Raw genomic sequence first — 15192 nt, 5'->3', positions numbered from 1 at the left:
CTTAACATGGATACAAATTTTCATATTAATTGGATATTCATTACCATTCGATCCATTAATTCATCTTTTATGCATTATTTTAAATTACAAAAACTTGAATTTGAACGATTAATTAATGATATGACTATTAATCTATAATTATCTTAAAATTTTACAAGAATAAAAAAGATATATAATAAATTTAACAAAATTTACATTCAATTAAAAAATATTTGGTGGTCAAACGGCTGACGGAAAGGAAGAAAGGGATGGGTCAAAAATGAAATGGCTAGCAGCACTATCACATTGCATCATGAGGTGGGCGTCCACCAAAGAAAAAAAGGAAGCCAATGTCATATCACATAGCCATCCTGTTCTTATTTTGCTAAAGTGATAAACCTCCCCTAGCTATCTTGAAAATTTGGCCAAGAATGACATTCCCACTATTGTTACCCACAGAATACTCAAAATACAATGGTTATGGCCTGTAGTATGGGAGCTGAGCTGACTCCATCTCTGCCGCCTTTGCCAGTTTTCGATAAGACCAGAACCCAGCCATACCAAACCATATATATCCCAAATGCAAGTTGTTGTCAATTTACTACACTAATTTAATTTATTTGCTTTCAGATAATATATAATAAATAATACAATTTTTTGGCACACATCTATCATGTGAGTTTGATTAGTACGAGTGTACGACCGACTATTAAAGAAAATTGTCAAGTGTATTTATATGAATAGTGAACACCTCTTACTCTTAGTTATGTCCGTTGATTTTGATTTTTAATTTAAATATATATATATATATATATATATATATAAATTAAATGTAGTAATGATGCAGATAGATTACAAGTGTAGAGTATCTATATTTAATTATGTAAAATAAAATAATTTATTATGATATCTTTTATTGACACAAAATTTTTATTGGACTCAAGTGTCTTATATTTCAGCTAATATTTTTTTTTTTGTGTTTTCAAAAAAATAAGAAAAGAATCTAGGGCTTAAATCTTTATGTATCAAAAAAATATATCCTTTATCAACCATAGTTATTTTAAGGTACTATTTGGATTGTGTCTACACATCCACGTTTTAGCGTTTTGCAGTTTTTTTTTTAAAAAACAGTGCCTCTTGCACTATTCATGGAACATGAACAGTGTATTAAGGCAAATGAACAGTATTTTCATTTGTGAACAAAAATCGAAAATTATTTTTTTATTGTTTTCAGTTTTCAATTTTCAGTAAAATAAGCGATATCTAAACATACCATAAAATACCAATTTTACTTTGTGTAGACTTGAAATGAAAAAAAAAAAAAAAAAAAAAGTTTTAAAAACCCAAATTTGGGATGAAAACGTAATATCACCCAAATTTATAATATCCTTTTTACATGGTTTTTGGTATTAAATTAAGGTTAATTATATTTTGACAAAAGTTTTTTTCACAAAAGTTTTTTTCTCTAATTAGTGTTCCTCCATTATTATGCTATCAAATTATTTAAGGGAAAAAAGAAAAAGAAAAAGGATAAGATAAGAAGACGTTAAAGAAAACCACTAAAAGACGTGAGAAAGAGAAATGATATGTTTACAATATTTTTACAACAAATTTTAAGTGACAGGTTATTATTGGTTGTTATTGTTGGAGCAAAAAAGTAATTTTAGTGTTCGTTTCAAATTTGAACCAATAACAACTAACCACCTGTAATTTGTTGTAAAAATATTGTAAACGTAGCATCTCTCGAGAATAAAACCACCCTAAAATAATTAAAACAAAGAAACCAACAACTGTCCCAAAAAAATTAGTCAAAAGAAAAACAAACAAATATTTGTCGTACTCGGAAAAATTTTTTAAAAAAAATTCAAATAAGAAGGATAGTGATAGCACTTGGCCGCTTTGATTATTGACATCAGTAATTCTAGTAACAAAAAATAATTATTATAATTTTCATCACAAATATATAAGAAAATAAAGTTATATATATATATATAAACCGAATTTGACTTTTAGTACTTTCTCAAAAATAAAAAAAGAATTTGACTTTTAGTTGAATTCATAATACTATGATGCATATTTAAGTTTTTTACTCCTCATAATTTTACACATCATTATTTTGATACATATTTAATTAAATTTAAATTCTATTCCATAATTAAACCATTTATTAGAATCTTGGTATATTATATTTTCTTTAAATAGTTAAAATTTAAATGTATGACTGATGACATAAGTCACATAACTATTAATCATCTTAAAATTTTTCAGACAAAGAATATAAGAAAAAAAAAAAGATAATCTAATTATGAATTTGTCAAAATTTACCTTTGATAAAAAAATATTGAGTAGTATAACATTATTATTATTTTAAAAAAAAAATTGCTAAATTATTTTATCACTATCAGGGTATCTCTCTCTTGCCCCCCTCCAAGAGAGTGGCCAGGTTTGGCTTCCAACGCCTGTGGGAGTCAGGCATGTAGATTGTAGAGGCAGAGATATCGAGCCATAGAGGGCAAATATTATTATGTCTATGTTATCAATTGGGAATCCATACATTATTTACCAGACAAATAAACAAAAATGATTAAGTATAATGATGGGTGACAAGAGTCTTCACAAGACTTCTTCTTCTTCTTTTTAGTAGATAAAATTTTTAAAAAAAATCTTACAAAAAAAAGAACTTAAAAATATAATACTAATAAAGTTAAATGACAAACATGTTACTACTCCTTAATCTTGAGGTGAGTATATTATATATTATTTTCTGTAAAACCAAAATAAATAAAATACAGAAAAAAATAAGAATATCTCGGGAAAGGAGAATCCTTATCCATCAATCATCATAGATGAGTCAGACTAAAACCCACGCCCACCATATAAGAAAAATCTGCCACCTTAACAGTACCCTTTTATGTCATAAAGGTAACAATATAAATAAGACCAAGGACCCTCCATGATTATCTCTTCCTCATATTATTCCATACAACAACAAAATTGTAGTTTCTTCTACAAGAAAGAAAATAAAAAGACATGTTGGCTATATTTCACAAGGCTTTTGCTCACCCACCTGAGGAGCTTCATAGTCCTTCATCTTACAATGGTACTAAGAGGCCTAAGCTTCCTGAGGAAACTCTCAATGAGTTCCTTTCTCATCATCCTCATAAAACTTTCTCCATGACCTTTGGTGATGCAGCTGTGCTTGCTTATGTTCTGCCTGACCGACCTTACTCACTTCATCAAAGGTAATCTCTCTCTCTCTCTCTCTCTCTCTCCAAGTATGTGGAATTTATAATTAATTGTGTATGACTATTTGTTAGAAGGGTCAGTTAACAAGTGGCGTAAGGTTGAGTTTTTTATAGCATTCAACTAGCTTTTTTGGGACTCGATGAACTTCTCAATGAGATCCACTCGATTCTTCCTTAATAAGTATAATCGACCACTTGTTAAAATATTACTTAAGCAAGATGAGATCTAAAAATACAACACTCAAATGTCTGCCTATATATAATGACAGTCCTTGTTATAGTTTTACACACAATACAATACAGAGATTTTTAGTCTTGTCACTATTAAATGTTTTCACTTTTCAAATTTTCTTTAGGACTAAATTCACCCTTTTTATATCGGTTTATATTTTTGGAACACGCGGTAGTTATCATAATATTAGAATATATATTACCGAATTTTGGTTCATAGGTAAAGGAAAGTGTTAGAATTTAAATTTATCATTTTCTATCGCTGTACGCTTTTGTAACAGGTGATAATTTATCATTAGGTGACATTATGATCTTGGTTTTTATTCTTTTTTTTTTTTTTTTTTTGATAACCAACTGAGAAAAGACTTTATTAAAGCACAAAAGCAACACAAAAGGAAATTCTAGGCCTTCTCCTTCTCAATAACATTTGCAAAAACAGAGGGAGAAGCACCCAATACAAAACAACCAGAGAAATTGTTACTAAGAGACCAAGTAGCTAACACATGAGCAGCTCTATTAGATTCTCTAGGGGTCCACTTAAACTAAATTTTACTGGTTGAGGAAGACAGTTTTTAAGGTATCCTGAGTTAGAACTGTTACCCTCCAAGGGTCTGCAATGCTAGGTTTTGTGAGAGCTTCCACACATATCTTGGAAATTCTAATGGTTTTTATTCTAATTATTTAAATGAGCTCATATTGTATTTATAGAATGTCATGTATAAGAAAAATAAAGGGTTTGGTTTGTGGGTGATTGCAGGTTGTTCTGTGGATTCGAAGATATATATTGCCTCTTCTTGGGGAACTTGAAAAACCTTTGTTCACTGAATAAGCAGTATGGTCTATCAAAGGGCGCTAATGAGGCCATGTTTGTGATCGAGGCATATCGTACACTTCGAGACCGGGGTCCATACCCGGCTGACCAAGTTGTCAAGGATCTTGAAGGGAGCTTTGCCTTTGTTGTCTATGATAGTAAGGCTGGAACTGTCTTTGCTGCACTGGTAATATAATATGAGTTATAATGATAGTCAAATACTTGTTATTACACACTCCTCCTACAAACACAGTCACATGGACAGAAATCAAGTTTTAAAAATACAATTTCAAAACGAAGTGTGTATAGAGAATTTTCACAAATGTTCATAATGGAATGGTTGCAGGGTTCTGATGGTGGAGTTAAGCTGTACTGGGGCATTTCAGCTGATGGCTCTGTAGTGATTTCTGATGATTTGGAGGTCATAAAAGCCGGCTGTGCCAAATCATATGCTCCTTTCCCAACAGGTACTTTAGGTCATTTTGATCATACATACTATTGTAATTTCCTGTCTGTAGTGTTACTTTCACTTTCTTAACTTCATAAATAGTTTTCTCAAAAAAAAAAAAAAAAAAAACTTCATAAATCATGTTAATAATTGTGAATAAAATCGTGAAAAATTGAGTGAATATATTGTTGCATTTAAAAGTATGTATCACCATCACTTTACAACTTTCCAAAAAAAAAAAAAATCACATTTTTCAAAAAATAATTGTATTTTTACATAATATTATCACATTTTTTTAAAATATAATTGTCACTTTTATACGATAAACAAAATTACTTTAATCGGATGAATGTATATATAGTAATGTAAACCATCATAATATCATGCGAAAAGATAGCATGGTCCTCACATGTATGGTGGTGTGTGCAGGGTGTATGTTCCACAGTGGGGGAGGAGGATTGATGAGCTTTGAGCATCCAATGAACAAGCTGAAGGCAATGCCAAGGATAGACAGTGAAGGGGCCATGTGTGGGGCCAGTTTCAAGGTTGATAAGTACACAAGGGTCAACAGCATTCCTCGTGTTGGAAGTGAAGCTAATTGGAGCCTTTCCGACTCTCAATAACTTAGCTGCTGAATCATATGTATATATATAAATATATATATATATATATATATATTCATGTTGTGTGTCTGTCTCTCTCACCATAACTAAAGTCTTAAACCACTGGTTTTGGGGTATTTTGTGACAAAAATTGTTGTTTCTTTATTAACTTTTTTTTTGAAAAATATCACAATTTTAATATATATATATATATATATATATATATGATTTTAAAAGTCTTATATGACTTTAAAAAATATGGTATTTTTCAAATAAGTTATTAAAAAATAGCAGTTTTTTTTTTTTACAAAAGCCCCACACTAGACTAGCCTTTTTTTTCTATGCTTTTTTTTTCTTTCTTTCTTACCTTTGCTTCTCTCTACGAATGAATGAATTTAATTTTCGAATGCTCTTCAAAAATGCTCTCTCTCTCTCTGTATGCTAAGGGTGACATTTTAAACAGGCCTGAAAATCCAAAAAAAAAAAGAAGACAAAAACAAAGTGAAACTAGTAAATAATAATAAAGAAATAAATCCCAAAAGTAAATTAAATAAAAACAAATGTGATGGATGAGTGGATCAATAGTTTTTTTTTTTTTTTTGGCTTTATTATAAATAAATAAATAAATAAGGTCAAACAGAAACCTTGTTGGGTATATTGCTTCTTATATAGTATCAACCGAAGATTGTAGAACAACAAAGGGAATAGAAGAAAACCGACATGAAAAAGCAGACCACTCATTTTTGGGTCACAATCGAAATACACCAATTCAGCTAAAGCTGTAACTTGCATTGGGTGGGCCATCTGACTGAGCACAGCACATACAGCCTGCTGATCTCACTTCTATTTTTTTTTACTTAGCTAGGCAAAGCGCAAGCTATGTTAATGTTCCTTGTCTACCTGAAAGCATCACAAGTTATATTGGCCAAATTAAGACATGTAAGGTACACCTGATTTTCATGACTTACATGGTTCAAATTAGGCATGATTGGCAGAACAAATTAACCCAAATAGTTGAGTGAAAGTACTTTGTGGAAGATACTGCCTATCAAACTCCATTCTGGAAAGCATTCTACATGGTCTAGTGGCAAGAAAAAGAGGGATGAATGTTAATAATTAACGAAATGATTCAGTTTGACTCCAAAGTTGAACACAACTTAGTTCCTCTAGTCTTCCTTACAGTACCTAATTGGCCGTCTTTTATAATTGTTTCTGTTGCATACTTCCATTCACCCCACTACTCTTTTGGGAAGAAAATAATGGCTTTAGCTTCTTCACAAGCTCTAGTTAGTACACAACCGAATCTGGTTACAAATATCATTAGTATTTGCAGCTCAGGTCTGACTGAAATCTGCTAATTCCAACCGAATCTAGTTACAAATATCATTAGTGCTGTAGAAGCACGTAGACCAGTAATCATGGCATTGAAAAGTTCACATTGTGTAAATTTATTCACAATTTTTTCCCATGAACGATTGAGTGCCTTTTTGGCACTTTAAGTGGCTTGCTGAAACTGTTTTTGGTAAGGATCGTCAGCAACGCCTACTTTAAACTCATTTTGGATATGGTTCCAAGTCCAACACACGCTAATGCAGTCACGCATTTTAAACCATGCAAAACAAGAAATGACACAATATTCCACAAGAACATTATGATTCAAACTATAAATTTAGTGCACAGTTTTGACAATGCTCTTTCTTACTGCAAATTGAAATGAGATGACACAATGAATCAGTGGATTATGTTTCCTGAAACCATGTAATGCCAAGAAACAGGATTCTATGACGCAATGAATCAGGAGATTATGTTTCCTGAAACCTTGCAATGCCAAGAAACAGGATTCTATCTGTTCTGCTTTGAATTTACAGGTTAACAGTATCACACAGTTGCAAAGCAGAGGTACTTAGACAACTATCCAAGACCATTTATGTTTGATCTCTAGCCACTTCAGGTCCATCCTTACCTTCCCCAGCTTTCAAAGCTAGGCCAGTAGGTAGAATCTACAAGCCAGCATAACTTGGTTAGTGTCATAGTTGAGGACATATCACGCTGTGGTAGCAGAATTTAGCCTTTCAAAAGATACATAGAAATAGAGACTTGTAAAAGCTGCCTATGCCATGCTGTCATGGCACGTGCAGGGTCGATGTTACAAAACATGACTACAAATATTTGATATGACTACATAGGCAGACACTAAGGATATATTTGGTACAATATAATGATGATTACAATGTATTAAATATTAGTATTACAAGGGATACAATTAGGTGTAATGGAACGACTATTACTATTCATCAGTTTGGTGACAACACATGAATAAAACCTTAAATGAAATTATATTTAAGTCTAATTTACTAAATTACCCTTATTTATAAATTTATATTTTCACTTTTATAGCTCTAGCTTAACAATTTATTATGTATAAATTGGAAAAAAAATATTAAATAATATTAGCCTCCTTTGTTCAAAATTTATAACTCCATAAATGTTTAAAGAGAATGATGTTCATGATATGATAACAAAGTTTCAGAATATTATTTTTTTATTCAACATGTAACTATAATAGTCTTGAACTATTTTATAGGACTGGGTTTTAATTTTATAGAGGGTTTGGCAAATAAGAGTTCTAGAATCTACCAAGAACAATTGCTTATCATACGAATATGGATAGTTTTAAAGCATTTTGGAGACTTGAATTTTGATTGATATATATATATATATATATATATATATGGGTTTTGCTTTGGAAATTCATGGATGTTAATCCACTGTGGGTGATCTTGGCAATATGAACATATTTTGTTGGAAATTTTAATTTTAATAGGTGGAAGAAATCAGCCACATAACTTTACATACCTTTTAATTTCTATATAAAGAGAACCTAATTTAGCAAGAAACAACTGCAATTTTTTTGTGTGGGCATTTTAGGAATTTTATTTTAAAAGAAAACTGAAAAGGTTAAGAAATAGTTATTACATAGCTTTTGATAAAGAATAGTTATTCATCATTTTAAAGAATAGCTATTCAGTAGGAATGAGTATTCCCTGTAATAAAAGCATAACCAAACAATTGAATAGCTACTCCTTAGGAATAGCTATTACATTACAACTTTTATTAGTGTATCAAACATTCCCTAATCCTGAGCTGAAGGATCTACGTCCTGTTAACTCCAGTTGGCTTGGTTCAGCAGAACTTTATTGGCAACATTTCTATTTTTCAAGGTGTTACTTTCTACATTAACAAATATTTCTGGTAAAGCCAACAAAATGGCGTTACAGAGGGCATCTACTGGGGTGACAATTTTTTAAAATTCGTATGTTGTAATGGAAAGAAAGAAACTCCACTCCTTTAACAAAGTAATATGTTGCAAAGCCGCTCAATAATTGTTATATTACCTTTAGTCAGAGCTAAACTACTCCATCAATCTCACAACCCTCTTCTCTTCTAACTTCTTGGTAGACATTTATTCACCGAGGATGTGTCACAGATTCCCTCAACATGAATTTACAGAAAAGTAATTTTTAAAATGATAAGCCATAAATCTAGGAAATAATAATTAACCCATTGATGAAAGCTATGAAGCACTACCAACATTATACATTTCCAATGGAAAGAAAGCATAGATGAGATTTTAAACCTTTCAAAAATGATATGATGTGGAAGATAACACATCAATGATACATGCATCTATTGGTTTGGGACACAAAATAGGAAAAAATAAGAGATCCTAACAAACAGAAGCAAGAAAATATAGATGATGCAAAAACAAGCCCCAAGTTGAATACATAAGCTTATCAGTTGAGGGGCAATCCAAAAAGAAAGGCACAAGCTGTTAACCAAAATCTGCCACTTTAAGCTGGATACAAGATGGCAAGGAAATTCTGTTTGGTATTACCAAAAATGTCAAGGCCTTCAAAAGTATTACTTTTTCCACATATCTGCAAACTCATCAGGCTCCAGTGGATTAGATAACTCGTGCATCTTCCTCCTTGTCTTTGCTTTGACTTTCTTTGCAAACTTTCCAGCCTTTTTCCTTTTCTCCAATGCGCGAATCTGGAAGCAAAAAATTGAGAAGCATAATGCACGATTATTAAGAAGAAATTTAAACAATAAAAGAGAAAATAAATAAATAAAGAAACAAAACAAAAAAGTTCAAACGCTAGAGTCCAGGATGAAAGATCAATGAATACCTGATTTGGTGATACGAAAAACGGATTCTCATACAGGGTAGGGCCTCCAAAGCTGCCACCAAATATCTTGATAGGGTTCAAGCAGAATCGTGGACCAACCTATACACAAGTGTATTCAGTGTTAAAACTACCATCACAAGTATCTTATAAAGCACATAATTTAAGAAGCAAATCTCTGCTAACCTCAATAAGGGTCATTTTCTCTCGATCCTCTCTAGGCCCTTTATCTGATATCTGCATTATAAGAAGCAGAAAATAAGCATTGATATTATTAGTAACAATCTTCAAATAAGAGACAGCTCCGGCACAATAATCCAAAGACACAATACAACACGGTATTAGAGAACGCTCTATTAAATTATTCTTCTTCTTTTTAAAAGTAATATGAATATTTTTTTAGAGAATAGAACCCCAGTATACAGAAAAAATATAAAGGATTTCCCCAAAAATAAAAATGGATTGCATCACGGAATATGCCAAAATTCAGCACTAATGAACCAGTTGTATTTTTTGGCATGGGAGGAGGGGGGGTGTCGTGTTCCTGTTTCTTTCACTTAATTGACTTCTCCAGGAGAATCTTCAAAGTTTTTATTTTATTTTATCTTCTTTTTATTTTTTTCTGAAGACCATAGTTACTGCTGGAAAATTATAAATGTATTATTATCACCTTGTATTGCTATAGCTGGTGATTTAGGAATTTACAAAAGCAAGATTGCAAAAATCACAAGATAAATGAATTATGTCATTAACAGCATTAATTAATTCCTTCTTAGAGTATGCCTCGAAAACTAACCCTTAGAGAGGACATAACTCCTGACGAACAATTTATCAGCATAAACATCACTATGATCTTGTGGCATCATGCAAGACATCTTATCAACAGCAGTTAAACTGACAACGATATCAACAGCAGTTAATCTAAAAATTAACCCTACATGGTGACTGGTAATTAACGGACTGTTTTGGAATTGAGGATGCAATATTTTAAGATGCTGTTTAACTGGATTCTGGTTTCAGGGACTCGATCGAAGAGGACAGTGAGCACAATGTCAACTCCTATAAAGACTTCAAAAATAAGTACTTCAACTTCAACATGTTGAGCTCTTGGCCCTCAAAGCACCTCGCACTCTGTTCTCGTCAGAGACACCACATGAGACACAATAAAACCACTGACCATAGTCCCCCATTGCCTCTCCTCCCATACCTCCCTAGCCAACTCATTAAAAGTTCCTAAACTGAAAACAGCATCACCCAAGAAACACCAAACAAACATAATATCTTGGGCCACAATTCACAAGCCACCACACAATATAGGAATAAATGATTCACATCCTCAAATCAAGAGCACCATTCCAAGAGTCGTTCCAAAGAAAGAAAGCCTCCCTTGGTGGAGTAGGAGTTTTCCATATAATCTTCCTTCTTTCTTAAAACCTCAAATCAAGCTCTTTTTTTCCCTATCAAAACCCTAACCACATACTTTCTTCTACCAAATAGCCATCAAATAACTCTTTTTTTATTCCTAAGTTACACACTCAACCAATAGTTGGAGAAAGTTGACTTGATGAGATCCAAGGTTGACTTGATGTTGAAAGTGGAGGGATGAAATTGACAAAGTTAATATGTGAGGAACTAAATTGAACTTTTCCCCAATAATTGGCAGAGCAAATTAGTAATTTAACCTAAAATATTTTTTATATAATATCTATACCAATGTAAATATATGATAGGACAAAGGCAGAACCAATCTTTGAATTTTAAATTATTGCCTTCATTATGAATCCTTCTGCATAATTTTATATCAAATTAATAGGAATTTACATTTCGACCAACCTGGTAATTCCGGAACCATATGTGGTCATCAACAATGGAGAAAACAAACACATGATCATGATAAGGCTTAGATTTCCTGTGTTCCTTTGGTGTTCCAAATATCTGGAAAGGTGAACAAAGAATATGTCAGTATTATGCCCTGACCCCAAAAAAAAAATAAATAAATAAATAAATAAACTGTAAAAGAGTAGTATCATAAAATGACAAAGTTAAGAAACAATAATATTGATCAGAAACAAACTTAATTCATTATATGGGTCCCAATTAAAAATCCAATTTATAGCAATATTGGGTCCACATTCAAAACAAAACATTTTATGTAATTAGGCACACAAGCATGAGGTCAAGCCTTGGTGCAATGGCAAGTGCCTTCCACCAAAGAGGGATAGGTTGCAAGTTCAAGTCTAGGAATCAACCTCCCAAAAAACAATTCGAGTTAAGGTTTCCTACCAATAACCCATCCTAGACGGCCCCACAAAAGTGAGAGCTTTGTGCACTAGGTATGACCTCTAGGCACAAGCAACAAGCACGTTCCCTCAACATCTCAAAATCCAAGAGAAATGAGCAAAAATATTGTAGTAACAAACTCTCCGTGGGTAATTTGAGAAAAGAATGTGAAAAATCAAATAACAACAATCATCTGTCCAAATTATTTTGATGGCTTCATGATGCTGGTTAGTACCATTTTTTGAAAGCTACCATGTATATCAAGATATAGTACATAAGGAGCTGCAGTGGCACCTTGCATCACAAAAGCAAATATCATACAGATTTAATTTTTAGATTTGATTTTTCTCTGGGCAGATCGAATTTCAAAATGTCATTTATAAATTAATTTGACAGTGAGAAATTGACAGTTTCTTCCATATGAAAAATTAGATTAAAAAAAAATTATCGCTTCATGTAAGGAAGCAAAACCTCAATACCTGTATTATCATCTCCTTCAAAAGTTTCCAATGTGCATCTTTATCAAAATTGTTTGAGAAAGTCAAAATAGGACGAGACCCTTTTAGATGATTTCCAGTAAGCTTCAATTCCTCCATTGTGTACACTGGAAATGAAAACGAAAAAAAATACATTGATAGCCCATACTTTTCTAAATTTCTTCGAAAAAAAAAAAATTAAACATATTTTTTAGGATGAAATTAATTGATCTGCAGTCCTTCAATTATGGGTAAAGATTATTTCTATCAGGCATTAATACATAACAACCATATAGTTAGAAACCAAAAGAGAAGCTTACCGGCATTAACTAAAAATTTGACAGATGGCCCATTGGGACATTTTGCCATCCATAGATAAAGATCTTTATGTTTCCGGCACTGAAAAAGAAAAGGGGTATTCATCCACACATGATAACTGAAATACAGAAGAGTAAAGCTTTAAATTTTAACAAGGTCTATAAGCTATCTATCCAAAAATTAATCTTATGATATGGACTTCGCTGGGTTAAGCCCAATGGGGAGTTGGATTTGTTGGCTTGTTGAAAAGAAAGCTTTAGTAAACACCGAAGTGCTGATTTATTGGGGGGCAGTTCCTTTACATGTGAACTGGACCACCTGGAGAAAATGGAACCAATGTAAATTTGAAGGGGTTGAACGCTCAACATTGGATTTGAAATTTCTTCTCTTATGCACTGTGTATGATTGGATGCCTGCTTTGAGTGGTCATTCATTTTCCAATTTGGAAGAGTTCTTAGATATTTGTAATGTTCACTGATATTTTGTAGCTACACTAATACACCTCCTATGTACATGGGGTGCATTGATTGTCTTCATTTCAATAAAAGTTTACTACTTATCAAAAAATATGTAATCTTACGATAAACCCAATTCAAAAAATAACATACCAATGTAACCACCAAAACAAGTAAAAAAAATCACCTCAAAAAACAGACAAGAAGAGCAACTCCGTAGCTCAACCAGCTCATTCATAGTGGCGCCTTTAGTAGCCTTCGACTCAACCTTGTTATCCTTCTTACAGTGTGGCAAGATAGAAACCATATTCAACATCAAATGACGGTACCTACACACCACAGCGCAGACGGAATCAATATACTAGTGAAACCAAAAAACACAATTCACACAACAAGGGGTGTGCAAAGGAAACTAGATTTTCGACCTGTAGTTAATGCGGCGCGAGCAAGTGATAAGAACCTTCTCTTTGTTCCTGAAAACTTTAGAATCAGTCTCTTCGTCCGGTACTTGACTCTTGTCTTTCCAACCCAAGAGCGTCCTCTTGGGTCTCTCTGGAATCTCTTCAGGTTCCACCACCTCAGCCTCAATTTGTTTTCTCTTCTTTCCCATTGATTTTTCTTGCAATTATAATTATTCTCTATAGACAACAAAACATTCACAACAAGCAAAAATTGTCAACATTTCTCACAAAAAGTAATGAAATTGAAGCATATTATAACAAAAGCATCAATACCCAGAAAGAATTATGATCAAAAAAAGCTAAAACAACATGCTAGGAAGTGTTTGGGATTCAAAGTAAAAAATCAAATTTTTTTTCATCAAATTGTGTCCTAGGACTAGGAAGTGTTTTCTAACACATAATTTCTATCAAGTTGAAGAGTAGAACCTCCTTTCCACTGCCACCGGACTCTGAAATCAAGCGCGGCTGTCCTTAGAGAGAGAGAGAGACAAAAACCCTTCTGTTATGAGCAGAATAAGCCCTAAAACCCTAATGGCCGAGGAGATGGAATCTTCTGCGGGTTTGGATCAGGCTCATGCGCTTTTATTTCAATGGCTCAGGCTTGTCTTTTTTTTTTCTTTTCTTTTTGTTTTTTTGGGTGAGCAATGGGCTCGGTAATGGGCCCAAACACACACCTACGCCCAAAAAAAAAAAAATTCTACTTTTGGGATATATTTTTTACTTATGACATTTTTTTTTTTTTGAGAAAGTTTTACTTATGACATTGACTCTTATAATAATTATTTTTTTATCATTGATTTTAGGTTTTTGGTATAAGCAAATAATCAAATCTCAAATATCTTATTTAGCTATTAAAAATTTTGCCAATTGAGCTAAGTTTAATTACCAACCAAACCTAAAGAAAATCGATGATTATTCACTCACACTTGATAGGATACGTTATTTGTATACATCACTCATTTAAAATTTGTAATGTACATACATCACATGTTCAATTACAAATGTTGTAAGGACGGTACAATAATATCGCTTTTGAAATAAATAAAAAAACATTTGACTAATAAGAAAAATGCTCTAGTCACACTAGATGTTTATGTAAAATTCAAGTTTTATCCATAGTTTTTTTTTTTTTTTTTTAATGGGAAGTCAAGTCTTATCCATCATGTTTTTGTCATGTCATGCATTATAAATAATTAACATGATATTTTTAAAGAATTTTGAATATTTCTGTGATTAAAATTTATTACTAAAAGTTTCAAAATTGTAAGATGGTTTTTAATATTTACTATAAATTATTTTATTCATTTATCTTATTTTTTTGGTTTCGAAAAAATTTTTAGTCTCACTCTATGTGCTTTCAATCACGTGATCAAAAGTAATTTTTGTTTATTTCATTTTTTTATCTGTTTTATTTTTTAATTTCAATTATAGTATTGAAATTTTTTCTTTGATTTATATACAATTTTTTATAATATGTGTGTTGTATGAGTATAATACCACTATACACACACAACAGCTCAAATGAATATCAATAGATGAATATTCCAATTCCTATGAAGTTTTCTAAATTTTTTTAAGTTTTTCAAATATATTTTAGAAAATCTTGTATCTTGCATTTTTCTGGATATTTTGAAGAGTAAGACCATTCACATCAATATATATAAAAATTTCTATTTATTTTAACCTAAGAACCAACTTT

The 15192-nt window shown here is 31.9% G+C and overlaps 2 protein-coding genes across 2 annotated transcripts; one reads left to right on the top strand and one right to left on the bottom strand.

Moving 5' to 3' along the window:
• The first annotated feature begins 2927 nt into the window (after window positions 1-2927).
• Window positions 2928-5736, top strand: LOC126694950 (stem-specific protein TSJT1-like). The gene is made up of 4 exons (XM_050391508.1): window positions 2928-3221; window positions 4213-4453; window positions 4613-4733; window positions 5144-5736. Exons 1-4 carry the CDS (start codon window positions 3010-3012, stop codon window positions 5335-5337), a joined length of 768 nt encoding a protein of 255 aa, XP_050247465.1. The 5' UTR covers window positions 2928-3009; the 3' UTR covers window positions 5338-5736.
• Window positions 5737-8923: 3187 nt separating this feature from the next.
• On the bottom strand, window positions 8924-14084 carry LOC126694949 (ribosome biogenesis protein BRX1 homolog 1). The gene is made up of 9 exons (XM_050391507.1): window positions 13920-14084; window positions 13458-13670; window positions 13220-13361; window positions 12580-12658; window positions 12263-12387; window positions 11337-11438; window positions 9690-9740; window positions 9507-9605; window positions 8924-9369 (listed from the first exon to the last, which is right to left on the bottom strand). The coding sequence occupies exons 2-9, from the start codon at window positions 13640-13642 to the stop codon at window positions 9238-9240; spliced, it is 915 nt and encodes a 304-aa protein (XP_050247464.1). The 5' UTR covers window positions 13643-13670; window positions 13920-14084; the 3' UTR covers window positions 8924-9237.
• Between the last annotated feature and the right edge of the window lie 1108 nt (window positions 14085-15192).

Source organism: Quercus robur, chromosome 8, assembly GCF_932294415.1.
Source record: "Quercus robur chromosome 8, dhQueRobu3.1, whole genome shotgun sequence".
Lineage (NCBI taxonomy): Eukaryota > Viridiplantae > Streptophyta > Magnoliopsida > Fagales > Fagaceae > Quercus > Quercus robur.
This window is presented reverse-complemented; position numbering and strand designations above follow the sequence as displayed.

Coding starts and splice junctions, on each gene's coding strand:
- LOC126694950 (XM_050391508.1), top strand. CDS start 3,010: ATGTTGGCTATATTTCACAAGGCTTTTGCTCACCCACCTGAGGAGCTT. Junction 4,454..4,612: donor GAACTGTCTTTGCTGCACTG/GTAATATAATAT, acceptor GAATGGTTGCAG/GGTTCTGATGGTGGAGTTAA. Junction 4,734..5,143: donor ATATGCTCCTTTCCCAACAG/GTACTTTAGGTC, acceptor TGGTGTGTGCAG/GGTGTATGTTCCACAGTGGG.
- LOC126694949 (XM_050391507.1), bottom strand. CDS start 13,642: ATGGGAAAGAAGAGAAAACAAATTGAGGCTGAGGTGGTGGAACCTGAA. Junction 12,659..13,219: donor CTTCTTGTCTGTTTTTTGAG/GTGATTTTTTTT, acceptor TTTCTTTTTCAG/TGCCGGAAACATAAAGATCT. Junction 9,370..9,506: donor TTTTCGTATCACCAAATCAG/GTATTCATTGAT, acceptor TTTTGCTTCCAG/ATTCGCGCATTGGAGAAAAG.